This window comes from Phaenicophaeus curvirostris, chromosome 1 (assembly GCF_032191515.1).
Source record: "Phaenicophaeus curvirostris isolate KB17595 chromosome 1, BPBGC_Pcur_1.0, whole genome shotgun sequence".
In the NCBI taxonomy this organism is placed as follows: Eukaryota; Metazoa; Chordata; class Aves; order Cuculiformes; family Cuculidae; genus Phaenicophaeus; species Phaenicophaeus curvirostris.
This window is the reverse complement of record NC_091392.1, coordinates 13,148,572-13,175,001: the sequence shown is the minus strand read 5'-3', so window position 1 is coordinate 13,175,001 and position 26,430 is coordinate 13,148,572. Positions and strand designations below refer to the sequence as shown.

The following is a 26,430-nucleotide window of genomic DNA, read 5'->3' as shown; positions in this document are numbered from 1 at the left end:
TTTTTTTCTTTCAGCACTTTTAAGTTTTTAATTTAATTTTTAAATGCCTCATGTAGTGAATATCACTGGTCCAGTGGGATTTTCATCTGTGTTCTATCTTATCGGGATTAGCCTTTAATAATTAAGATAATGCTTAAAATATTCCCAGGAGCAGGGATGAGTAATGTACTATTGTATTTGCCCTAAAGTTTTTAAAAAATATTGTGGAAGAAATGGCTAAATTAGGCTAAATTATCAGTAAAGCACCATTACAGACATACATAACCTGAATAATGGAGGACATAAAAATACAGTTAATAAGAGGATGTGCTTGCTTAAGGTTTCATGCATTCTTACTACCCTCAATAATTTCAGATTTTTTCCTTAAGGTTATTCTTCTATTTCATATTAGCATAAAACTACTGTGTGCCTTGTATTGCACTTCTGAAACAAAATGTGTCACCTTTTGGGCTTGTGGCTAAAGCCCAGAGGAATCCACAACCACCATAATTGTGTGCAGATCTTTAAAGCAGAACATTTTCTCCCCAGAGTGTTCAAGAACTTCTTCCATGACAGCCAAGAGATATTTAAAGCTCTGGCCCTGTATATCTACCCTGCACTTACATATTTCTTACTAATCTAAGAGCAGGAATCTGGTCTAGGTCTTGTGTTTGGAATATTGAAATTTAACCCAGTGTCTCCTAATTGTCCACCATGTAAGACTGGGGAGTTACTTATCCATTCTATGTATAAAAAAAGGGTTTATAATACCTGTCTTTAAGAGTCAGTAGTTCTGTTAGTTCAATGTTAACTGATGCAGAAATTAAAAAAAAAGAACAGAACAGCAGTATTATTTAAAAGAATAGTTATTCAGTAAAAACAACTCTCTTTTTTTTAAAAAACGAACTTTTAGACTTCTAGCCAATATATTATGTAGCAAGGAGTTTTATCTTTAAAGATATTGCCTACTTAGCTGGGCCATCTGTACAGCTCTGTTACTGTTTGATAGGAATGATTGGACTCGATGATCCAGTGGGTCTTTTCCAACCTGGTGATTCTATGATTCTATAGCGTTAGAATAATTGCAGTTTTTGATGAATGTATATTCACATAGGCAGCTGTGTGAGAAGGAGGTGCTCTAACAAGCTTTTTACAAATGAGCTGGGCAAAAGGTGGACTTTGAGAATGTCCCATACTTCTAGTGAGCACTCAAAAGCATACGTACCTTCAGTCTGGGTGGGCATTGGTGTGTTGGACTCACATCACAGCAGCCATCACGTGTTCCTCTCCTCCTAGAACTGATGTCACGTAATCTGTGCCAAACTGACATGACAACCTGAAATCTTTCGTGGAAGGACTTCAGCTCTGCCTACTGCAAAACCCAAACAGGGTCAATACCAGCATGGGGAGCTGGATCTTGGGAAGCAGTTATGCCTTGGCTACTCCTGTTTTCAGGTAGCTCAGGTACAGAAGAGGCAGAGGCTGAGTTATCATCTCAAGACTAAATAGGAACACTAGCGCATCATGAACTAGAACCCAGCTTGTGGGTTTGAGTCCTAATCATTATAACAACTGCTATTCCTGTTTTGTGAGAACTATATTAAAGGTTAGTCTTCAGTTTGGGTTTTGGGTTTTTTTATACAATAAAACAACAAGAAGCTGATAAAAAAATCTTAGAGATGTTTTCTGGGATATTTCAGGAAACTGATGGATACAAAGAACTGTCAATACATTCAAGAAAAATGTCTTTGTCACAATCCTGCAGCAAGTTCTGTGTCAATGCATAAGCTGTATTCATACATAAGACAGCTCCTCCCTGCTTCATTATGTACATTCACGTCTATCAATTTCTACTGTATTACTTTCAAATATTTGCCAAAATATTTCACAAAAATGTCCAGGATAAATTGTCAGCAACGATTACTTGATGAAGGTTGCTGAATAACTAATGCCATTCTGTAATTGCAAACTGCAATGAACAGAAATCTTTGTAGGCAGATAGTCCTAAAAACAATCAATATCATTAACAAAAAATGTAAACAACATGTTGTTCTTTGCCAGAATATAAAATATTTGAACGTACCAAAAAAGAGTAAGATCCCCTTATTAGCCTATCACAGTCACAATTACACCATGCTGCTTTACTGTTTGAACTGATTGTTCTTTGTGTCGTTCCCATTCCTCATCATCTTTGTCCACATCAAAAGTTTCTGGATAAATGGGCAGCTTGTCTTTTGGACACTCCTCATAATAACTTCGAACATATTTTCCGACAGACCATCCTTTGTATTCCTCAGGCATTTTGCATTCTAGGCCATTGTAGTGAACATTGTAGTGGTGCTTTAACCAGTAGAAAAGGTAATGAATGTTGTAATCGCATCTCCAAGGATTCTCTCTCAGCCACAGTATTTTCAGAAAGTAAAGATCTTCCAGAACTCCATATTCAAAATTCTGCAAGCTGTTGTTTGATAGATCCAGCTCCTCTAAGTTATTGAGGCCTGAGAAAGCAGCTGGTCAATAGAAAATTAGTTATTGTTACCTTACAAAGATAAGTTAGAAAAACACATACATATCTGCAACAGGAAAAACATTTTCATAATAACACATTCACTCTTTTTTTTTTTTTTTTTGGCTAGAGCCTAAAAAAGGTTTTTTCAAGTATTGGACTTTAAAATGTGGCTTATGCCTTAAGAAGTGACATATTGGTATAAATTCGTCGATAGAAGGGGAGTTGTAATGCTGGTCAGGTTATAAAACACTTCAAGAGCATGCTCAAGTGTAGAATAGGGACAGTGGAGGTGAATGAATGCTTGATTTGCTCATCAAAGTCTACTCTAACTGCTGTGATAGGGAAGAAGAAATATGGAAATTGATTATGTGTTGGACAATGTGCAGGGCTAGTGCTTTTTGTATGGGTGTATGTATTTGTGTGTATGTGTTTATAGGTCTTTAATATTTTAAGATCTATAAGATAATAAACATGGAGCTTCATAAGAATGCTTCTAAGTCACATTTCGGAGAGTAGCTCATACTTTTTGCAAGTAACCTTTTTTATTTAATGGCATAAGTCTTAATTTAAATAAATTGACTCTGTGTAATGTGAAAACTCATTAAGTACCATTTTACTGATATTATGACTTTCTCCTGCTGCTTAATTTCCAAAATGCTACTAAAGAAAGCTCTTTTTGCTTCATACCTTCTATCTCTTTCTTCTTGTGTCTTCTTTCATAATGAAAAACCAAACACACATAGGCAATAAGAAAATTGCCAAGAAGGCCACTTGAGTTCTAGTAATATGTAACATAAAAGCAATTATATGTAGTGATTTTTAACCCCAAAGTGTTCAAATCCTTTTGGTTTGTCTGTTACTTTGTTGTCCAATATAATTGAGAAGCAACCTCATTACATGACAAGTTTTCTTAGATTTGGCAAAGATATTTAAAAAATCATTCAACTATTTAGCTTTTTGGGAAAACATTTGCCTTCAGTCTGCACAGTTCAAATTTTGCTCTGGGTTGGTTTAGTGTTAAGAAGGGACAGCTGAAATCAGTCGTTCTTCATTGACTTCCGCAATGAATACTTTTCAGTGCAAACCTTGAGTGGTGCAAAAGGTGAAACTTGTACCAGCTTTTAGATTTTTAAATTCTTTCCCCCCCATATTTATATCTGATAGGCCCATTATCAAAATTTATAATTAATGAAATGCAAAAACTTTTAAATTAATATTTAAAGTTCTTACCAGGATCAATGTAAGCTATTCCATTACTGTTTAGGTTTAGTATCTTCAGTTCAGTGACATCTTCAAACTCTTTGGCTCGTAGTTGTCTAATTTTGTTGCTGGACAGATCAAGTCTTACTATATCTGGAGGTATGTTACCTGGAACTTTCTTTAAATCTTAAAAAAATGAATAAGACATAACTTGTATCAGCCTTCAATTGTCCTTTCTGCCTAGGTATCACAGTTGCATACCACACAGAGTTTTGTCAGTCTAACATTGATTCTTGTTTTATTTCTCTACTACAGTCAACATGTTTTTTCAACTTCTAAATTTCATTGCTTTGTTCACTTGTATCTTTACACTTCATATAAAAATTCTCTTCATTAGTGCTTATATTAAAGCCTTTTGCTGTGTTCTGTATTTTTGTTTTAACAAAACCGTACATTTCAGTCACATAGGGATAGGGAAAGCAATGAAGATACTATACTAATAAAAGGTATGTGTGTAGGGCTTGACTATTTAAAGCAAAGAAACCAGAGTAACTGTATGAAAATGTATCATTGGTATCTGAACATCTTCCATAATCAAATGGAAGATCTGTGCTGAAAGTTGTGTCGTCAGTGTACTTTTGAAGTTCAGATGATGTCTAATGCATCAGGTATTCTCGAGAAAAAAGCAATATATCACAGTCTTCCTGCCTTATATCTGATTTTGAGCAGAGCTTTGGAATTATAAATACATAAATATCATAACTACTCCAGCCTGCTCTGATTGGAATGCTTCCCTCTTGTGCAGATGTCAAAGTTTCAGGGCCTGTTTATCACCAAATGAATGTAAATAGTCCTTGAATTTGGAGACTTGTAGAGTTTAGTAGTCCTACAAAGGAGTTTTGTTTTTTCAACTGATCTTGCAAATACTAGTTCTTTTGCAGAAAAGCAAACATAAATTACTTTTGCATCCAACTTTAGTTGCTTTTCTTGGTAAAATACAATCCAGGACAGTATATTTTCATTCTGAATTACTGAAAGATGTGGTGTATCGCTAGTCTGATGAAATACTAATAAGTTCTTCAAAAAGGAGAACATGCACATGGTTATGTATATTTTTAAGATGTTTCTATCATGAGTTTTCTGTCATTAACTGAAAGCTGCTGACCTGTTATTATATCTCCTTAGAGATACACAGTACTGGTATACTTCTTGTTACTCCATCCCCTCCATTGTAAAGAAATAATGGATTGCAGGTTTTCACATCATATTACTGGCTTGCCAACTGATGCACCTTTTTTCCTACTCTGAATTCTTGCCCATGTGGATTTAGGGAAATTTTGGTGTTTTCCTAGGATTTGGGGTGCATTATACACCTATTTCTGATGAAAATTTCAATTAAATCGTGCATCTGCTGCACAGTAATTATATGCAAAGACAGTAAATACAATGCTTTCATCAAAGATTACCATATGTTCAGAAATCCCAAATGTCCATGGGATGTCTGCATCCAGCTGTAAGGCATATGCACAGAAGATGTGGTACTTCCTGATAAATATTGTATATACTCAATGTGTCCATAATAGACATTCAGGAAGTCTTGGACTGATACACTTAGTTCTTGACCTGAAGGAGGGAGTCCTGGTGCCCTCTAGTACACTTGTGTAGGAGTTGAAGTAACATGATTCCTTCATTATTACTACTAAAGATAGTAAATAATTTTTTATTAAATGCTATAAAAGCCTGTGAAACTCTCATGAAGAGGAGACCACACTGAATGCTTCTACAAACTTAGAGAAAAAATTAACACTTTTCTTGCCAAATTTTTTTTAGTATATTCATGTACAGCTGTCTCTTTGATACCACTAAATGGGGAGAGAAGGAGAGTCAGTCTTTTCTTGTATTAAGATTATAATACATGTCTGATTTTTGTTCAGTAACACAGTTAGCTGTAGGCACAAGATAATAATGATATAATTAAGATCCTATGAAGGACAGTTAAAATAATAATCTATAATCTAGTAATTAAGATCCTGTCTACAAGGAAAGGTAACATAGGTAAATATTAAGAAATTAATAAATGTTAGCCAGTAAAAAAGCATAAATCATTAATAAAAATATATAGTAGCTGCATGGTAAAACAAAGAGAAACATGAGCCACAGAAAGAAGAAAGGAATTTAACATGGTGATGAAAAGTAAAAAAATGGACCATTTTTTATGGCATATGTAGTAGATAAACCATGTAATCAAACACTGAAATCATTAATTCTTTATGTATTGTCTCCCTATACCAATTTCCAAGCTTGTCTCTGGCATTAAGATCCAAAAATAAGGACACACAGAGTTGTTACATAAATTTAAGTCACTTTTAAAGCAAACAGAAGTCTAGCAAACACACTGCTACATACCAGTGGGTGAAACATTCTGCAGTGATCCGGTGTTTCATGTTGTGCTTTGCAAAAATTGGGAAAAATGTTCCCAGTTTTGGCTACTTCTAGTAATCTTTTTTAGTTCCGATTTTTAATGCTGAAAAGTTACTCTCTTCTGATTTTTTTTGCTGTTTTCTTTGTTTCATCTAGGATAAAATATGGGAAATATAAAGTGCAAATAAATGTGTGCTTTTGTGTGGATGTATGCCCCAGCTGGTTTACCCTTAGGGCTTAACAGTGGCTTTTAGGAGCCTGAGAAGGATTTAGGAATGGAATGGATCCAAGCGTCTGAAAAACATTTCTTGAAGGCCCTTTGACTTTGAAATGTTTGCTGGATGCTGGGAGGAAGAACACAGAGGAAGGATTTCTTTATGAACAAAAGCATACAATTTCTTCCCTTGGTAGAAGAAATCATGCACACAAACTGTGAGAATGCAGTGGTTCTTCCTTGCAATTAGGTTCCTTTGGGCATTGTAAATACAGCTGGCTGCTCAGTCCTGTTTCACAGCTCGCTTCTGTCAAAGTCATTGCTGTCTTTCTGTTTGTACACTGGGAAGAAGGAAAGACATCCTGTGCTTTCCTTTATCTGTACAACAATTACAGCACAGCTGTAATTTGACTGATTAGTATGTTTATAGTTGTGAAATTGCAATGGTCAAGTGCTGATCCTTCAGTAACTTAGGTATGTGCTTAATTTTATTCCTATTGATTTTTGTTGGATATCATATACTAAAGCACTAAAGAATATCTGTGGGATTGGGGCTGCAGAGTAGAAATAAGATGCAGAAATAACTGCTAAAGAATTCCTACTTGTTGCTTATTGTTACAAGAGAAAAACAATGAACAGTTTAGTTAAAGTAAGTAAAGTGAGTACTATATTAATTTGCTGTAAATAACACGTGAATAAATGTAGTAAGGGAGCAAGAATATTAGAATCATTAATTCTCTTATAAGGAGTGATACAAACCTTTTCTTCTGCAGTTCAGAGTTGGGGCAGGAAACACATACATGTGGCACAAAGAGGAATCAAATTCTGGCTTGACAGCTTCAGGCTTCTGTTTTATGTTTTGGGGGTCCTGTCTCTCCTCTTCACTACATAGCTGTTCAGCTTTTATCTGCTTTAGCTTTTGGTTTTTCAGTTCTATTGGGTGCACACACTTGGCATAATTTCCCAAGTTCCTGTTCGTTGGAACCTGTAGCATTGTAACAAGAGTTTCTAGTTCACAGTTGCAATGCCAGGGATTATCATAAAGACGTAGGTAGTTTAGACTAGGGGTGTAAATAAAAATCTCCTCAGATAAACTCTTAATTTGGTTGTGCTGAAGTAAGAGTGTGGTAAGTTTGTTCAAACCAAAAAAAGCCTCGCTTTCAATTTTTGATATATCGTTCTGTTGTAAATCCAGACTTTTCAGTAATTTATACTTGGAAAACATATTATTCTTCAACTTACGAATCCTGTTTCTTGCTAGAAGCATGTGTTTTAAATCCTCTGGCCAATCAGGTGCCACAAAAATTAATTTTCTTTCCTGACAATCTAGGTATTTCTCATGAAGATAGGTGTATACATCACATGGGAGGCCTTGGGCATTGCGCTTAACAGTGCTAGATGCTTTCCTTAAGATGTTTTCCCTTTCATTGTTTCTCAGACTCCTATTCCTTGTCTTCCTACAGTCAAATGCTTTACAAAGAAGAAGTAGCAGTATAATAGTAACTACTTCCATCCTGACATTCAGCTGGCCCCAGTTATTTTCTGTGACAGCTGGAACAGTTGAGATTTCAGGATAGTCTTAATCAGTGTTGTACAGATCTGAGGAGGTACAGCTGGGGTGTGCAGGATCCCTGTGTTAGAAAAAAAGTAAAACATCAGAACAGATGAAATGGACATTTTCATGGAGGCTTGTGCATAAGATACAGCATTCAGTCAAGCACTTAATCATCACACTACTTGGAGCTTCACAAATACTTTGGAGATTTAATGTCCTATCTCTTTTTGTTTGTTTGTTTTTTACTGTCTGTGCTCTACTGCCATTAATTTTGATTAAGCATGGGAAACAATATGGATTGATTTCTAACTGATCTTTGTTAGAAGGTTCTCATGTATTCAGGAAAATGGCATCAGGCTATATCTTCTTTGTATGAAAGTTTATCTTGGAAGACGTGCTTAGAAGAGGAACCTGAAGCTGGTAGTTTCCAGCTTTCTGGGTGTTGACCACTGGAACACGTGCAGAAACAGACCAGGAAAAGTTATCCAGTGCCTGTCTAAGCCCCAGTTTTAGACTGTGCTCATGTGTGGAACTGTTTTCAGGTTGAGCCTCCATTTATCATAACTAGCCCTGCTGCTACCAAGTATTTCTCATCGCTCACATGAGGTAGACAAAGTTGTCTGGACTGCTCTGAGAAGGATCCAAAAATAGTCTTTTGCAAGATCTTGTGAGTCTGTATATCGTCTGAATGTAGGCAAAGTGCAAGAAGAAACTGCAGGCCGTAGACATGGCTTCCTTGAAACCACTTCCAGGTCTGGCCACCTGATGAAGGTGAGTACAGAGGAGCAAGTCAGGAGCTTTTGCCTTTCCAAGAAAGCCAAACACAGTCATTAGGGATTATTATCGGGAGGACAAGGTCTGTTCCCTGCAACTGTGCCCAAAATTACCTCTGGGTTTAGTAATTTTTTGGCTTATGTTCCCTTCTGAATTTTCCATAGAACTCCTGTGCACTGCAGTTTTCCTTCGTTTTCAGTGAGGTTTGCCCCAAGGCTGCATTTCCTTAGAAACCTGAGAAGAAGGTACGGAATCCCAATCTTGAGTGCAGATCATTGAACAGACTTTCTGTTTCTAAAACACTCTTGGTTTGGGCTAAAAAGACTTGGTTTTATCTGGAGGAAAAGTGGCACAAGAAATCAACTAATGTCAGGTAAAATTCTTTTGAAAAGCAAAGAAATTTTTAATTTTTAAACAAATTAGTAGACCTCAACTGTGAAGTGTTCCCAGTATTTGTGCAGTTCTTACTTATTAGACAGATGGAGCAGCCCTGTCTGTGCATGCTACTGCAGCCCTCCATTCCATGTGGCGAGTTGTTAACATTAACTTAAAAAAATCATTGACTGGTTTCTCCATTTTGTTCCTGTAGCTGCCAGTTGTCAATCTGCATTCAGAGTCGATTATTTCACAGTGTGAATGAATGTTTACATTGACAACTTTATCCTTTATATGAAATACGAAGTTTTATTTGTTACTTTTCGGCTGATATATGCTGGTCAGTGTAAACCGATCACATATTTTAATAACCTGATTCATAACTGGGATCCTCAGTGTTATTTTGAACTGCTTACTGTTCTGGTAATGTGTTAGCTTATTCTATGCAGCAGAGCTCAGAAACAGAGAAAGAATAACTTTGGGGAGGAAAGGTAATAAACAATTATGGAAATATGATTTTGTCTTTATTTCCATCTCCTGTGTTTGAACTGGAACTTTTTACTAGTATTGCATTCTGTCTGCTAACTAAATGTTATTCAGCTATAATTCCAAAATAAGCAGCTGCTTTCAGTAGCACATACAGGTTCACATGTAAAATTACAACTATCTCATTTAGTGCTAGGACAAAAAATGTGTAAGATGTATGTAATCTCTGTGGTTTAGCATCCTGAAGGAAGGTTTTAATTGGTTAGGTTCTTTACAGTTGTACAATCCTTCTCAGTGTTGCCATACTTAGCACCATTGGTGATCACCCTGGCAGTCTGCACAAATTTTCACTCGCCTTAAAGTCCACTTATCCAGCCTTTATTTTACTTATTTGACTATAAAGGAGGTTCTGGCCCATGTTGAAGACCTTGCTGCAGTTAAGATACACAACAGCTCTTCTCCCCATATCCATAGATCCAGTAATTTCATCATAGAAATCTATCACTCAGTGAGGAATGCTTTGCCCATGGAAAATCCATGCTCATTGTTCCCTATCACATTTTTATCCTTCAAGAGTTTGTACAGGACTTCAAGGAGGATTTGCCTTCCTTGGGACTTAGGTGAGGCTAACTCACCTATAGTTTCCTAGATCCTTCTTCCATTTCCAGAAGATGAATGTGACATTTCCTGTCTTCCGTTCTTGAAGAGTCTCTGTGTTTGTCATGACCTTTCAAAAATTATGAGTGATGCCTCACAGTGACAGGAGCCAATTTTCTTTGTGATCTTGGATGCGTCCTATCTCGAACCACTTCCCCAGGTGCTTCCTGATGTTATCTTTTTCTATCAGGAGTATTGCTTCACTCCCAGGGACTCTGCTAGTAAGCTTCTTGAAGGCATCTAGGAGGCCTTAAGACAACCCATGGAAGTAAAAACTGAGGCAAAAAAGTTATTGAGTATCTTGGCCTTGAAAATCAACCAGCTCTTTCTCATTTGCCCTCCAGGGCTGTCTACCATGAGATCCTGTTAAGCATATCCCTAAGCAAGCCAAAAACTGCTCTTGAGTTCAGGCTTTTACTCCTACAATTTGTATGATTTTCTTCTCTCAGGATTTTAAACTCATTTTCATGGTTACAGTAACCAAAGCCTCTCTAGTTCTTCACGTCGTCAACCAGTTTTCCCTTGTTTGTGAAACAAGTCCAGAGGAACAGGTTCCCCAGACTACTCGTCAGTCACCTGGATCAAGAAATTTTCATCACACTCTAGAAGTCTCCTGGATTGTTTATGCTGAGCCATATTGTTCTTCCAGCAAATATCAAGGTGGTTAAAATCTCTCATGAGTAATCGGGGTGGGCAACTGTAAGACTTCCTTCAGCTGCCCAAGGCAGGTTTCAGCTACCTTCTTTTCTTGATCAATCAGTCTGTAGTCGGTAATTACTACAATGTAATATTCATAGGTCTTGCCTCTAATCCTTACAAATAAGGTCTTGACTGATTTTTCACATGGTTAGGCATAACTTTGTATATAGTGTGACCTGCCCTCACCTTCCTGGGCTGTTACTCCTAAATATTCTGTAACCATTCATTGCAGTCCTCCAGTTCTGTGTGCTATCTCTTTGCATCTCCAGAATGCCAATGAAGTCATAGCTTTGCAGCAATGCATGGACTTTGATCCCTACTGGTTGATTCCCATGCTACAAGTGTTTGCATTCAGGCACTGGAGACAGACCCCTGGCTGTGCTGCTTTCACATGGAATGTTTCAGAGTTTCTTCCACCATGCTATCTCCACAACGCTTTCTCACCACTCCCTATGCCTTCAATTCTCTTCGGGTTATGGTTATCTTTGGTCAACATACCTATTTTTACTGACATAATCAAATCCTTTGTTGCAGGAATATATTTCAAAAACACAAACTATCCTCTTTAAAATTGATTGATATTGTATTTGCAGCTATCCTAATGGTCCTTTTGCCTGCTAACTGAGATAGCATAAAAAAAAGGGACCATGATGTGGCAAAAGGTACACATTCAACTATTAGATTTCTATATATAAGTGCCATCTTTTTGCCTTTCTATTATATCAGCATTTATTGTGAAACATTCTTCATACTAAGATATTTTTTTCCATGTATACTCTAATGAAACAATATATAGAACAATATAGGTAGCACTACTTTTACAGGTTAGTAACACATGGAAGCCTTGCAATTGCTCGAATCTAATGTTCCTTCTGAAGGACAGAACTAAACTGTAAATTGTATTATTAGTTAGAGAAGTGTACCAGAGTTTATGGAGAAAATTCACTCGTGGTTTTAGATACCAGGACTGGCTAAAAAGAAACGTGCCTTAGCATAACATGTAAACATGTGCTAAACTTCAATCATTTGAAAAGTCCCTTGTGTACTGTAGGACTGTGTAGTGTATGATGTTTCCTCAAACTGGAATGTTAAATTTACCATACTTCAAGTAACAATAGCGTCAGATGTCTTTCAGTATTCTACTTTGAGACTTACAGAGAAAATGGCTTTGATGAATAAAAATGAATACAATGATTTAAAGATATTTGTTGATATTTTTCCATGTTACTCTGCATAAAAATGTAAGATGAATTAATACAAATATTATTTTAATGTACTTCTGAATACTTTTTGTCACTATTCAGGATGAATTGATGAGACTCATATCTTCTGTATTTAAATCTGTCCTATACAGATACTATTAATGGAAAATTATCACTGTTGTCAAGGTAAAATTAAACAGAAATAGAAAAGTGTGTCTGTTTTAATCTTGCAGGAAACTTAGAGGTGTATGTAGTAGAAATACTCTTTTTGAGACTTTTACAGGATTCTGTCTACTATACAGAATGAAAAATGACCCATAAATTTGTCTTAGATGATAGTTCTGTTCTCAGGTTAAAAATACACACTGGTGAGCTGAAGGCAGAGAATTTACATTCTTACAGAGGTCTACCATTCCTGTTTAGGCGTATCCCACAATGAGATTTGGATTCTGTCTAGTAGGTAGAACTGCTCCATTAAAAGCTGCCACAAAGGAAAAGAAACGTGCTGGTCCAGGATAGCAGCCATCTCAAAGATGTATATAGATTTGGAGATAGCTGTACATTGCTTCTTTTTCCCATGAAGCAAACTAATGCCTTCCTTTCAACAGCAACCCCACAGAGACAAGACACATTTTTTTCTTTGGCGTTTGCATAATACATTTTGACTTTTGTTTTTCTTAGTCTATAATGCCATATCCTCATATTAGTGACATTTGTTTTGGCAAAGTTTTCCGTTTAGTGTCTCCAATCTTACCACTCATCTCTTCATCACTATTATTCTTATAATAAACTGTGGTTTCTCCATATAGCCTGATTCTTTGTGTTTTTAAATTTCCGTTTATGTATATTGAAATTTGGAACAGCTGTTCTAGACATAATCTCAACATATGTTTTCCCAGTTACCTGAGCATCCTGTTGCCACCAAGAGCCAGAATCATACATTTCTTTTGATGCATAAATGGCACTTGGCCAAGAAAGAATTCTGCTTTGTAGGTGAATCTTTCAATTCAATGAAATGTTTAAAACAAAAAGAAATATTCTCTGCCGATAAAATATATTTTGCACTTGTACCTTGTTACTAGGAGGGTTTCCCAGTCACACATGATGCTTCTGATTTAAAAACATAATGTTTTTGTTGACAGTTTTTGGACAAAAAGCAAAGCTCATTGTTTCTGAGATTATGGGGATGTACAAAAAGTTGTGGTCCTGTGAAGGATTTGATAGCAGGAAAACCTCATAGGAATTCCGTGTCATCTCAAAATCGTTAACTCACCACAGGTCCTGTGTAATATGATAAAGAATACAGAGTTCTTAGAGGTGGCAGTATTGCACTTCATAATACTGCACGTGGAGTTTGCTATTGTACACCAGATGTCTGTTACTGGAACAAAGACGAGGATGCTTAAAGCTGTTTGGTTATATTTTATTCTCATCTGCTGTTCCATGCAAGCAGTTTAACATCTATACTACACCACACACACCATCAGCTACAATTTCCCTCTGAAAAGTTCTATTGAATATGGTAGACATGAATGTTGTCTATCAGGAAGAAATATCAGAGGAGGATTTTGCCAGTCCTTTGAAACAATGATCCTGAAACAGCTGATGCCAAATTTAGTGAAAAAAACAGTAAGACAAATTTCCTGCAGAATTTAGCTGTGACACAAAACAAGGGTTTTTAATAGTCTATGTGCTCAAGCTTAAGTTTTGAAAAAGCTGTCACTCTAAAAATGGCAGAACATGGCATGTGTTAAAATTCCCAGATCATAAAAATGGGTCATATGACCTATAAAGCAAATCAGCGTCTCTTCAAGAGTATTGGGAGGTTTTGATCGCAGTCTTCCAAATGCAGTAAGAAAGGTTTCCTGTGTCTCAGGTTTTGCAACCTTGTAGCAACATATACTTCAAGAAGACCCAGAACTGCCAGAATACCAAAATATCTCTTAGTTTATTATCTGTTTTGTCAGATAAATTTGGAAGTACTCTCTCTGAGTTTGATTTGCCCCACTCATTTCCATGGAATGCGTCACGAAAATGCAAAAAGGCTTATGCATCTACAAATAATTATATTTCTGCATTTATATGAATTAAATGTTTCCGCGTTTTAAAAATGCACCACAAACACATGCCCTTATGCTCTAATACCTAGTTCTGATGCACACTGTCTTTTCCTTTTTGTAAAATGTGATTTTATATTTCATTTCTTAATGTTTTTGTATTTTCCTTTTTCTACAATTACATTATTTTCCAGCTTCCTATCTCTTTTTTTGTGTTCAGTTCAAGTTAGCATGTTCACACACTCTATACTGAAAGCGTAAAGTCAGTTCCAAAAATGTATGCCACTCCTTAGGCAGTCAGCTCCTTAGTGGGTGTTCCTATCTCTCTTCAAAATGCCTACATTTGCTGACTTGCAGAACTGGGTGACTACATCCCTACAACTAAATGTCTACCAGAGCAGTAGGTCTTAATTCTAGGCTTTGATTTTCTGTATGCTTTAATTTGTGGTGCTTGTGGCAATTGTTATTTATTCCAGTTAGCAATGTAGTTCAGTAAAATGAGTAGCTTTCAATATTTTATAACCAAAGCTGCAGATGGAAACAAGTATGTTCAGAGTATAGGTTCTTGCTTTTACAGAGTGCTATTGAATAACACTTTCCATTTAAACAGTTTGCTTTCCTTTAATTAGTGTTTACAATAAAGAAATGTTTTCCAGAAGAATTGATCAAAATCTAACATTGGATGATTCACTTTTGGATAATTGCCTTTTGTATGTCTTCAAATTTTCAGATTCTTTTAATAGTACTCTTATAAATAATTATATGACCAGAGAAGCTTTAACTGTACATTTATACTTTTAATGTACTTTGATAGAGTTCTGGTTTTCATTTTCAGCAGGCACTGCTTGTAAGATCAATGGCAAAAACAGTCCAGCAAACTTATACTTAAAAGTCTATTAGCTCCCAAAGTATGCACAGAAATACCCCAGTTCATGCTTTTGCAGCTCTTTGAGATAACTTAAAATGATGCTGGTTTTGTAGGCTGAAATATATTGCATGATAGTGCTGTTTCCCAGTAATTTGCAATACAATGAGCAGAGGAAAAAGTGCAGCAGAAGAAAGGAACTTTCAAAGCTCAGCAAGGAGATAATTCTATTTCATATTGAACATCTTTTCTTTACAGCAATTTTTAGAATACTTTAGCAATATATTTTTCGTTCTTTTCATTCTGTAACACAACCTTGTACTAGTTTGCTCTCTGTTGTGGTTGTTTGGTTTTGGGTTTTTTTGCAAAGCAGCCTCCCCAATTTACAGTCTCTGAGTTTAGCTCACTGCATAAAATTCACAGACAAAGGTTTACTGTACCTGGGCTCTGGAAAGGGCTGTCACAAGCTCATCTGTTTGGACCTTTCAGGTTGCATTCAGGTTTGTAGTTCACGTCTTTCATTCTGTGAAGAAGAGAGTCCTTTATATGACTGGCTGCATCCTGCATTCATGGTATACTGAAGCAGAACAAGCGCTGCAGCAGTGTTCCAGGGTTTTGAATTACATGACTACAGCTGTTTAAATTTTACTAAGGAATAATAGCACTATAGGTTTGGATAGCTTCCAACAAACTGTCAGTTCTATAAACAGCTAGTACTTACTGCATAATGAGAACAAGGCTTGCTTTTTGTAGCCATAAGTAGACTAATTCTAGTCATGATTAGTTAGGATTTTAAATTAGGAGCTCTGAAAAAGCAGTTTTTACTAAGACATAAAAAAAATAAGAGCCAATCTGGACTGGAAAAATAAGAATTTACACTTGATTTCCTGAGAAGAAAAGTTATTAAAAAGTGAACTTTTCTTATTATTTTATATTGGTTTAATATATAAATTGAAGTAGTACTTATGATTGCAATCTAAAAATAGTGAATGCTTTGGATTATTTTAGTCTCCTACTAAACTTGCAAAGAAAGGCAGCATTTTAGAATCTGGTACTATTTTAGAAACTTCCAAATATACACTGAATCTTGAAACATACTTCAAAAGCAATATGAGGTGCCAAGCTGTAAGGCAATAAGTCTGCCAGTGTTTTAATTGAAGACTCCCACTTATTGTATATTTCTTTATACGCTGAGAAGATGCTCCAAATGATAAAAATACATGTGAAATGGTGAAGAGTTGGAGTCTGAGGAATATAATGTTTAACTTTCCATCTAACAAGACCTTTTCAGAACCACAGATGAAGGCAGATAAGGCAACTGTGGTGTTCTGACTGCTTTTTACAGTAAGAGTCTGTTTCTTGCTTCTGAGAATCATGTAGAGACTATTGTGCGATGACAATGTGAAATTTGAAATGAGGGCTGAAGTTAGAGGAAAGTTAAGAACAACTTACCTCTGAGTTACTTCTTCAAAGTGCCAGTAATTTGTTATTTTTCCAAAAGCAACATTCCTGCTTATTCAGAAGTGTAATCATGAGTTGTAATGATCTGCCTCTAGAAAGCATGATTTAATAGTAGTCAGAGAAAAGTAATCATCATCAAACTGGGAAAACCACAATCCTCTCCTTTCCAGAGGAAAGTGGATTTGCTCAGCAATGTATTTGAGAGCTCTGAAAGGAATTCCACAGCTTCCTCCATTTTGGGTTTCCTCACGATTCTGGAACAGTGCTTGAAGTTTATGACAGAGTGCTTAAGCAAACAGTTAAGCCCAAAAAGAGCATCAAATTGCATCACTTTTGCAGAAAGCATTTTAATAAGTCAAAGTTCTTCCTCCTTCTCCCCTCATTGGATGAATTAAACCAACAGGAATTTCTGGAAAGCTGATGTTTTAGGATTAGTTAGAAAAATGTACTGAAGCTATAGTCTAAACATTTAAATTATGCTAAAAAGTGCTCTATAGAACAGAATATGTATTCCATTGAATATATATGTTTCCTGTTTTTTCATGTTACCTGTTTATTCCTTCATTTTAACATTAAATGAAGTCCTCAGGGGTATGGTTTAGTACTGGACAGTCATGGTTAGACTTGATGACCTCAAAGGTCTTTTCCAACCATGCGATTCTATGGTTATATAATGTTCTTTTTCTATGAGTTCTTACCATTACTATTGTAGGGTATGAATGTCTGTTTAGAAAGCCCACCTGTAAAATGAGTGATTATGCTAATGATTTTGCAAGTGGCAATTGAGCACCAGGGCATTTAAATAGCTTGTTAAAATATATTTAGGTAGAAAACTGGGAGTTAAGCACATGTTTTCTAGTCTGTTGTTATAAAACAAAGCAGTCCTTTCTTGAACTTCGATATTAATCAGTGGTAATAATATTGGATGAATTTTAGGCATGGGAGATTTGCGTAAAACCTCAGTAATTAACTTGTGTCATTATGACATGGGTGGTAAACATTTTCATGAATGAGTCTCAAGATATTTCCATAAAAATACAGAGATTCTCTTGTGTCCTTTTCAAAAGGTGTCCCTTTACAACGCTGATATCCTCAGAGAATTACATAGAAAGCATAAGATTTCTTTGTCCTGCAATGGGGTTGGAACTGGATGATCTTTAAGGTCCCTTCCAACCCAAACCATTCTACGATTCTGAAGCTGAATGGTATAGGTGGAAAATTTTCTGCTAGTGGACACAAAACTCAAAAAAGAAAAGGGTATAAAATGATTGCTTGTCATTTGCTAATGAATTAGATTGAAATTATACAACTAGAATGGTTTGATGCAGTATTTTCAGTTAAATTAGAAACATGAGACTTTCAAAGAAATTGACTTTTGATTTTTGGTGCCATTTTCAGACTAGAACTGATTTTCAGACTAGAACTATTCTGGCCCAAAATATGTTAAGGCAGTCTATCAATTGCTGTAGTTTACAACATCTGGATAAGAGATCACAAGTCACTGGGAAAAATTAATTTGACCCTTTAATTTCCAAACATCCTGCAGTGTTTCTAAGGATGTCAGAGAAGCCGTTGGCAAATGTGTACAGTTCACCAGTTTTCACCATCTGAGTTCCTGTTGTTCCAGCTTCATTGGGAGAACTCTCATTTTCACAGACACTGTCAAACTTTGGTTTCTTCTGACATATCAAGCAGCAAAAAGGGGCCACCACTGGTGTAACTGAAGAATAAAGGTGCACTGTTCAATATTTCTTGAAATATGCTAGTTCAGGGTTATGTTATTATAAGCTTTTTTTGGAGAGTGGAAAAATAAAAGAAAAATAACATATGGAGGCAAGCCATCAATGTAACGTGCCAAACATCTGAAAGGATATCACAATTTGTTTTATCGTTCTTGACCAACACAGAACAAAAAAGAAAAATGGCCCCGTGTACACCACATGAGAAGTTCCTCAGTCCTGAACACTGATTTTCAAATTTCTGCACTTACAGTGATTGATAATAACAGAATCACAGAATAGTCTTTCTTCAAAATCCCTTCTGCACCGCAGACTGTTCTGCCTTGAAGGGTGGTTTTCCACAGATGCAATAGGCTCAGGGGAAGAAATAAAGAAATTTAAAGTAGTAATCTCTGCATAGCAAATTAGCTGAAAGATGAATAAAAATTCTGTATATTCCTATTTTTCAGAATTAAGAAACTATTAAAAGCTGAAATGAAATTAAATTTGACATTCTTACAAGGATTTCATCATTTCGTTACATTTATTTTCTAAATCTATGGGGACAAATCGTTAGGTGTGGTTTGCTCCATGTTTGTTTAGATATTCTTTCATTTCAGATCACAATATACTAGCATCCAGTTAAAACGATTCCAATCAGTCATTTTTGTTTTAGACTAAAAACTCCTTGCAGACAAGGAATTATATTTTATCTATGATCGTTAAATTGTATCCTGATCCTGTAAATGCAAGGAAAATTATACATTTATAGGATGATCTTACTGAGTCATGCAGGAAAAGTCTGTTTTGCAGAATTTTATAGGATCTAATACTCATAATAACAGCTGGTTTGAAGGAGGTTTAAATGGAATTTTACTGATCGGGGCAATGAATTCAGTATTAAATTCCATATATATCCTAAGATTGATTCTCAGGTCAAGCTGTTCACCCTTGAGACAACATATTAAACACTGAAATTTCAAGTGAGTTGAGAAAGCAGTTGTTTTGCTAAAATGTGCCCAGAATTTTGTATTTTTAAACCTTATCTTCAAGAGTGCCTGAATTGTCATAGATAATCCAGAGACTTTAAAAAGAAATTCAAGATTCAGACTTTTTAATTCTACAAATAAAGGAAAATAAGAGAGAATCACAAAATCAGTAGGTTGGAAAATCTCCCCAGGATCATTGAATCCAACCATTCATATCAAATACTAAACCATGCCCCTCAGCACCTCATCCACCTGTCTTTTAAACACCTCCAGGGAAGGTGACTCAACCACCTCCCTGGGCAGCCTGTTCCAGTGCCCAAGGACCATTTCCGTGAAAAATTCTTTTCTGGTGTCAGAAGGCTGACAGTTTCCGAAGCAGAATGCTGTGAGAAACTGTCAAAGGCTTTACTGAAGTCCAGGAAGATACATCCACAGCCTTTCCCTCATCCAGTAGTCGAGTCACTTTGTCATAGAAAGCAATCAGGTTAGTTTGGCAAGACCTGCCTTTCATGAACCCGTGTTGACTGGGCCTGATTACCTGATTCTCTTGCATGGACAAACACATATAATATTGCAGCAGCATCTAAATATTGAATATTTAATTGAATCTTACCTGAATGCATGTTTCACACTGGGACTTTCTCAGCCTGGGCCTGAGACCCAATATCTAGCTAAAAAACCCCCAGTTCAAGTGAAAAAAAATTAAACAATCTATACAGGGTTACTATTAACTGCTTCAGTATAATTGGTTTTGACTTGCATGGAGAAGATTACTAAATTGCTGCTATTTGTGGTATCAAATGTCTATGTTAATCTAACAGTGTTTTTCCAGGCAAAGAGATGGAAAGTCCTTTAGACTGCAGTTAACATTATGCAATCATGACTGAATTCCAGAAACAGATATGCTACTTCTGTCCCTCAGCATTGTTGAGTTTGATCTGATTACCTACTCTATATTTTTGATAATGGGAATTTCACTTAATTTTAGTTGTACTTTTTTGTAATTTTAGGTACTGCCTCAGCTACTACCTAGAAAAAATACTTTGATTTATCTATAAAACCTTTGGAGAGGGAGAGAAGTCTCCATGTGTGATTCAGACTTTTTCAGGTCTGACCTGTCTGGGATCTTTGTTGGTCTTTGTTTACTACATAGAGCCCCCTGGTTTCATAATTGTCTGACACAGACACCTCAGTTATATTCCTACTTTCAGTGGAATAAACAAAGACTTTAGCATTTGCAGTCTATTTTTTAAAACATCATTGGTATTATTGGCACTTTCTTGACTTAGCATTTCTTACCTATTTCCCTGATTTTAAAGTTCCCTCAGTTGCTATTCCTCTTCTACAATAATCAGAACAATCTGTCAGCCCAGCTTACTTAAATAGCTAACATTTGCAAAGTCAGGAGTCTAAAGCTAGGCTCTTGGGTCTGCATTTAGGGCTTTTTCAGGGATATTTTAAAAATCCTGGCCAAAGTAATGTAATCTAACCAAGATCTGTCATTTAATTGCATTTGCATCTGAAGGATCTTGTGTTCCTACTCTCTGTAACTGTGATTGCCAACCTAGGTAGGTACTTTTAACAGTTAACAATGTGTTCATGCTAAAAAAGAACTCCAAGGACAGTTGGCAGCAGGACCCAGTAAGCCCCATAGCTTCCTTTGATCAACAGCCACACAAGCCAGTCATATTTTGTTACAACTAATGCATGCATTTGAACCAACTCTTACCAAGTCTTTTCGGTTTGAACAGTTAATGTAGCCGAATATGTCATGTTCTGCTCTATCTCAGTGTTTTTGTGACGGTTCCTTGGGAGAAGTGTTACTCCTTCTCATTAGTGCAAATCTATTCAGCAGTTTCAAGGGGAAATCCTACATGTCATAATATCTAAAGTATATTCGAACTGCTTAACAAGCTGTGGCTGATTGTTCAGAAGAGTGAAAACCTCAGCCTTCTTTTGAAATGGACAGTGTTATTGCCATGTGTTACAAGAAACTGTGTGATGTAACATACGCTCTCTTCTCTTGGGGATGGTTTGCTCTTTGTAGTATATGGACCAAGAACAAGACTCAGTAACAAGAAGTTAACCTCTCAAAGTAAAATTTGTGGAGAGTGATTTAGAATCATAGAATCATAGAATAACCAGGTTGGAAGAGACCCACTGGATCATCGAGTCCAACCATTCCTATCAAACACTAAACCATGCCCCTTAGCACCTCGTCCACCCGTGCCTTAAACACCTCCAGGGAAGGTGAATCAACCACCTCCCTGGGCAGCCTGTTCCAGTGCCCAATGACCCTTTCTGTGAAAATTTTTTTCCTAATGTCCAGCCTAAACCTCCCCTGGCAGAGCTTGAGGCCATTCCCCCTTGTCCTGTCCCCTGTCACTTGGGAGAAGAGGCCAGCACCCTCCTCTCTACAACCTCCTTTCAGATAGTTATAGAGAGCAATGAGGTCTCCCCTCAGCCTCCTCTTCTCCAGGCTAAACAACCCCAGCTCTCTCAGCCGTTCCTCATAAGGCCTGTTCTCCAGCCCCTTCACCAGCTTTGTTGCTCTTCTCTGGACTCGCTCCAGAGCCTCAACGTCCTTCTTGTGGTGAGGGGCCCAGAACTGAACACAGGATTCGAGGAGCGGTCTCACCAGTGCCGAGTACAGAGGCAGAATAACCTCCCTGGACCTGCTGGTCACACCGTTTCTGATCCAAACCAAAATGCCATTGGCCTTCTTGGCCACCTGGGCACACTGCTGGCTCATATTCAGTCGGTTGTCAACCAACACCCCCAGGTCCCTCTCCTCCAGGCAGCTTTCTAGACAGACTTCTCCTAGTCTGTAGCACTGCACAGAGTTCTTGTGCCCCAAGTGCAGGACCTGGCATTTGGCCTTGTTAAACCTCATGCCGTTGGACTCAGCCCAGTGGTCCAGCCTGTTCAGATCCCTTTGCAGAGCCTCCCTACCCTCCAGCAGATCGACACTTCCACCCAGCTTAGTGTCATCCGCAAACTTGCTAAGGGTGCACTCGGTGCCTTCATCCAGGTCATTGATGAAGACATTGAACAGGGCTGGACCCAGCACTGAGCCCTGGGGAACCCCACTTGTCACTGGCCTCCAGCTGGATTTCACACCATTTCCCACCACTCTCTGGGCCCGGCCATCCTACCAGTTTTCCACCCAGCAGAGTGTCCAGGCCAGAGGCTGACAGTTTCTGAAGCAGAATGCTGTGAGAAACTGTGTCAAAGGCTTTACTGAAGTCCAGTTGTTTCACTTTTACATAGCACATTTAATAAAACTTGCTTATACATGTAGAAATGTGCTATCTTCCATTGTTGCTCTGCTTGAGAGGCAACAATGGGTAGGCCTGTGGCAGGGTTAGGTTAACTCATACTTGAATTTATTGCTCATGCCATATTAAAGCAATTAATGCTTCTTGACCAGCAGAGAATGGGGATTTCCCAATACTCCCCTCAGACAGCTGGTTGCCTGTTGTTCACAATTTCAGCTAATCCCTTTCATACAGACTTGGGCTGAGGAAACCGGAGATAGGTTTGCATTGTCCTACATCACATATGCCAATACAGAGTACAAAATTGTAGAACCTGGACAAATGAATTTCGTATTCTGTCCTGAGAACTAGCACCCATCTTTCCATGCTGGCATTTTGCCTTCTGGTGATCACTACCAGTGGAAAAGAGGAATGCCTTTGCCTAGTACTGATTGTTTTGCGATGATTTGGCATGGGCAAATCCAACCTACTCATGCTGATGCGTGAGACCTGCAGTACTATCTGCAGATCCTCATTGATGAACACCCAAAGTCGTGGTGTCCTTTTGCCCACCAGTCCAGTCTCAGTTGGAGGGATGTGAATAGCCTGGAGTGCATCAAGGGGCTCTACATGGTTTGAGCAGCTTGTGGTTATGAGATGGCTATCTTTCTGTGCAATACTTTTCTGCTGCATTCCCTTCCGCCTCCCAGGATTTTGCTCTTTTTACTTCTTCAGCTCTTTCTTACAATACATCCCTTTTCAGGGGAGCCTGATCCAGAATTCCACAGCTGCACTATAGCAGACCTGACCTTGAACTCAGGCAGCTGCCAGGTGGTAGTTGATGGAATTTACATCACTGTACATTACTTGTAAAATATTTCCTATCATTATTTTGATGGTAGAGTTTTCACTTTGTTGTTTTGGAGGCTGTTATAGGCCACTGTGGGAAAAACATTCATGCTACACTTGTCTTGAGCTTAAAACATGTCGGACTGTTTGCATCCACAGTACCAACGGTGCCAGTTTGTGTCATGAACCACACCATATTCTGTCAGGACACGAGACCTGCATGAACACTTCAAGCCTAAGATCACATCTGACAGACAGTTAGCCAGTTCCCCTCCAGTGAAGATGCCTCTTTGCATAAGAGAAAAAGTGCAAAGAGTGCCACAATCCCTCATGAAGGAGAGACATGAAACATCAAAATGTTGAAAATAATTTATGAAGAACTCCAGCCTGAAAATAAAGACAAAGCCAACCTGGCTTTAAGTTAAAAGATGCGGCATTATGCTAGGAAAGAAAAGACAGTCAGCCTTGGTTATAACTTAAAGTCAGTTCATGGAAAAAACTTCACACCCAAATAGAACTCGGACATTAAGTTCGTAAATAGAAGAGCTAGAAACCCAATGTGTTAACTCCCTCACTCAATGCTAGAGTGGAAGGAAAGCAAGACTGACCCTTGTTTCCACTCAAAAGTCGCTATGGGGAGCAGTTGGATGTGCTACAAAGGCTGGAGAGTACAAGTGCGAAAACTGGAGGCATCTTCTGGTACACTGCTACAAAACTGAGGTATGGTGGGTGATTAGTTGCTGCTTAGCTTCTGGCTTGCTTTTCTGTGGCTGTCTCCTGTCTGCTAATGGTGTTTACTGTCACACAGCATGTATACCCTGAGCAAACCTTGTGTTTTACACTGCCCTTAAGCAATGTAACAAAGCAAAGCAGGCTTCTGCAGCAGCTAGACAGGTAGGGCACAGCAAAAACCCTTCCAAGTATACTTAATCTTCAAAGTTTCCTCCTTTGGATTCTTGTCTCCGCAGGCCTTATTTGGTACCCAGGAGGACATGCCAGACGGCCTTTTTTGTGGATGTTCTGCAAACGGATTCCTGGTGCATAGCACGACTGTACTCTGAGCTGCACAAGATCATTATTATACACCTCCAAACCCCATGGAATATAGATAGCTCTACAGCCAAATATCAGGGCAGACTATTTCACAGGAAGAAATGGTTCCCATCCACATTGTCTGTAGAAAATGGAGCTAAAAGGAAACTGTCCTGTCCTTTACACAGAATTTGTATATCAAAGTAACTACTTTGTATGCCCAAGAGTGAACTGACATCTATTGAACTTGGGCAGCTGAAGAACTGGCTCCTTGGAGTAACTACATGAAGTCACTCCTTGAAGTGATAAAGGGAATAAACTGAACTGGCAGATCCATCTGTCATCCATCCATCCATTCATTCATGCTTTCACTGAGTATTGCTTTGTTAGAGTGTGCAGAGTTGGTGATGTGGTCCTACGTGAAGGATTCTGTAAATGAGCTCAATGTTCACATGGTGTTCGCTGTAGAAATTGTTGTACCTTACCCTTGCTTGCTTAGTAGACACATTTTTGGAATGGATCCTGGATTTGGATTATATTTTTAGAATTTCAGGGTAATATGTATATCTCATGTGTCTGGTTTTCTTTTAATGGGATTAATGCATTGCTGGTTTTAGTGGGCATCTAGGTACCTATGATTTTAAAGTATTGAACAGATCTTAAACCTTTCCAGTACTGTTTTTGTTAGGCTTGCTAAGACATAAACATTTTAGTTCTTACTTAGATTTCAGTTGACAGTTTCAGAAATATTGCGAATGGCTGCAGTAGGATTCAAGAGTTGCTAATCAACAAAATGCCAACTCTAACAGATGGATGTATTCAAGTAAGAAATTGAAAATAAAACTGTACTTTGAGGAATTTTCTGATGTTGGAATGCTATTATCCTCTCAACTGACTTTAAAGAAAGTTACACAGACACAATATAAGAGGAAAATTTCTCTCCTAAACAATTTTTTTAAACTACTGTCTAATTATGGTTTATAAATCTTGCTCACTCACAGTTACTCTCAGAAAATTTTAGTTGTCATCTTTGCTACACATGTATGGCTGAATTATAGTTTTCCATTTAATAAATGAGAGGTTTCCAATTTTTTCAGTGTTAAATCAAATTTAATGCATGGGAACTGCATTCTGCTACTGATTTGCCCATCAAAAAAGAATTTCCAGGTTTTTGCAAAAGTGATTGTAAGCTAGATCACGATCTCAGGTTCCAGCCATACTTCATGTCTCCAGTCACTCACTCCTTTCTCTTGTGTTCTGAAACATAATAAACGTACAGGGAATTTCAGGGAATTTATATACCGCTTACTGTCTAGAAGTTACTGTTAAAATGGATTATAACCATTTGTTTGAAATCGTAACATTTCATCTCATATGCAGAATATTTGCTGACCTTTTGTTATGTGACAGCATAAGTATGTGAATATCTTATTTATCTTTTTCCCTTTGAAGGCTCTGGTTGAAAAATGGCAACAGACAATGTCCACTGTCTTTCTTGATTCTCCTCATCTTTCTGATACAACTTTTAAAGACCTTGCTGGATGCAAACTTGTCAAGGTCAGCATTGAAAGTTAGTGTAATAATTCACAAAATTATTAGGATGATGCATTTTTAAAGTTCATATGGATAACTTTAAATAAATACAAATATTTCAGCTGATTTCAGTGCGTATTTGCATCGGGCCCTTAATGTATGTCAGATGTGTAACTTACATCTTTATATGTTTCAACAGGGAGTAACCAAATTATTGATTGAAGTTTAAACTCGATGAGAAAATGCTGCCCATGTATCAGGCACATTCATATGGCTGATTGCCAGAAGATTACAGATGCTGGTCTGAAGATGATTTCACCATTGAAGCATATTCTTATACTGAATGTAGCAGACTGCATAAGGTACTTTATTGCATCCAGATTTCTGTAAACCATTGTAAAGAAATTTTCATAAAGTTAATAATACTGGTAATAAGTCTTGTTCGCACATTTTTCAGTTTTAAAGTTAAATTCTGACTACACAAATACATGTGTCAATATTTTAAAAAATATTTTATACAAGTAGTCTTTTGTTCCTGTATGATCTTTTTGGAAATCCATTAATTATTACTATCGTTCAAGCAAAAAATCATCTTGCT

At 37.3% G+C, this 26,430-nt stretch overlaps 2 protein-coding genes across 3 annotated transcripts; one reads left to right on the top strand and one right to left on the bottom strand.

Moving 5' to 3' along the window:
- Positions 1-1,611: 1,611 nt before the first annotated feature.
- Positions 1,612-17,235, bottom strand: LRRC17 (leucine rich repeat containing 17). Of its 2 annotated transcripts, none has more exons than XM_069880921.1 (4): positions 15,434-17,226; positions 7,083-7,954; positions 3,719-3,874; positions 1,612-2,489 (listed from the first exon to the last, which is right to left on the bottom strand). In XM_069880921.1, the coding sequence occupies exons 2-4, from the start codon at positions 7,834-7,836 to the stop codon at positions 2,086-2,088; spliced, it is 1,314 nt and encodes a 437-aa protein (XP_069737022.1). In that variant the 5' UTR covers positions 7,837-7,954; positions 15,434-17,226; the 3' UTR covers positions 1,612-2,085. The 2 variants fall into 2 exon arrangements, with proteins under 2 accessions (XP_069737022.1, XP_069737109.1); XM_069881008.1 differs by having other exon boundaries at positions 2,418-2,552; positions 15,434-17,235.
- FBXL13 (F-box and leucine rich repeat protein 13) lies at positions 8,606-26,258 on the top strand. Its single transcript, XM_069849741.1, is given in 6 exon segments — positions 8,606-8,630; positions 12,188-12,257; positions 15,364-15,493; positions 25,024-25,122; positions 25,752-25,869; positions 26,032-26,258. Coding segments are annotated over 6 exon segments (633 nt in total). The 3' UTR covers positions 26,223-26,258.
- The last annotated feature ends 172 nt before the right edge of the window (positions 26,259-26,430 follow it).

Bases quoted from the DNA above. Each gene is read 5' to 3' on its own strand.
- LRRC17 (XM_069880921.1), bottom strand. From the start codon at position 7,836: ATGGAAGTAGTTACTATTATACTGCTACTTCTTCTTTGTAAAGCATTT. The intron at 3,875-7,082 runs GTTTGTATCACT...CATTTTTTTAAG, and splicing joins TCTGAACTGCAGAAGAAAAG to ATTTAAAGAAAGTTCCAGGT. The intron at 2,490-3,718 runs GTAAGAACTTTA...TCTATTGACCAG, and splicing joins AATAGCTTACATTGATCCTG to CTGCTTTCTCAGGCCTCAAT.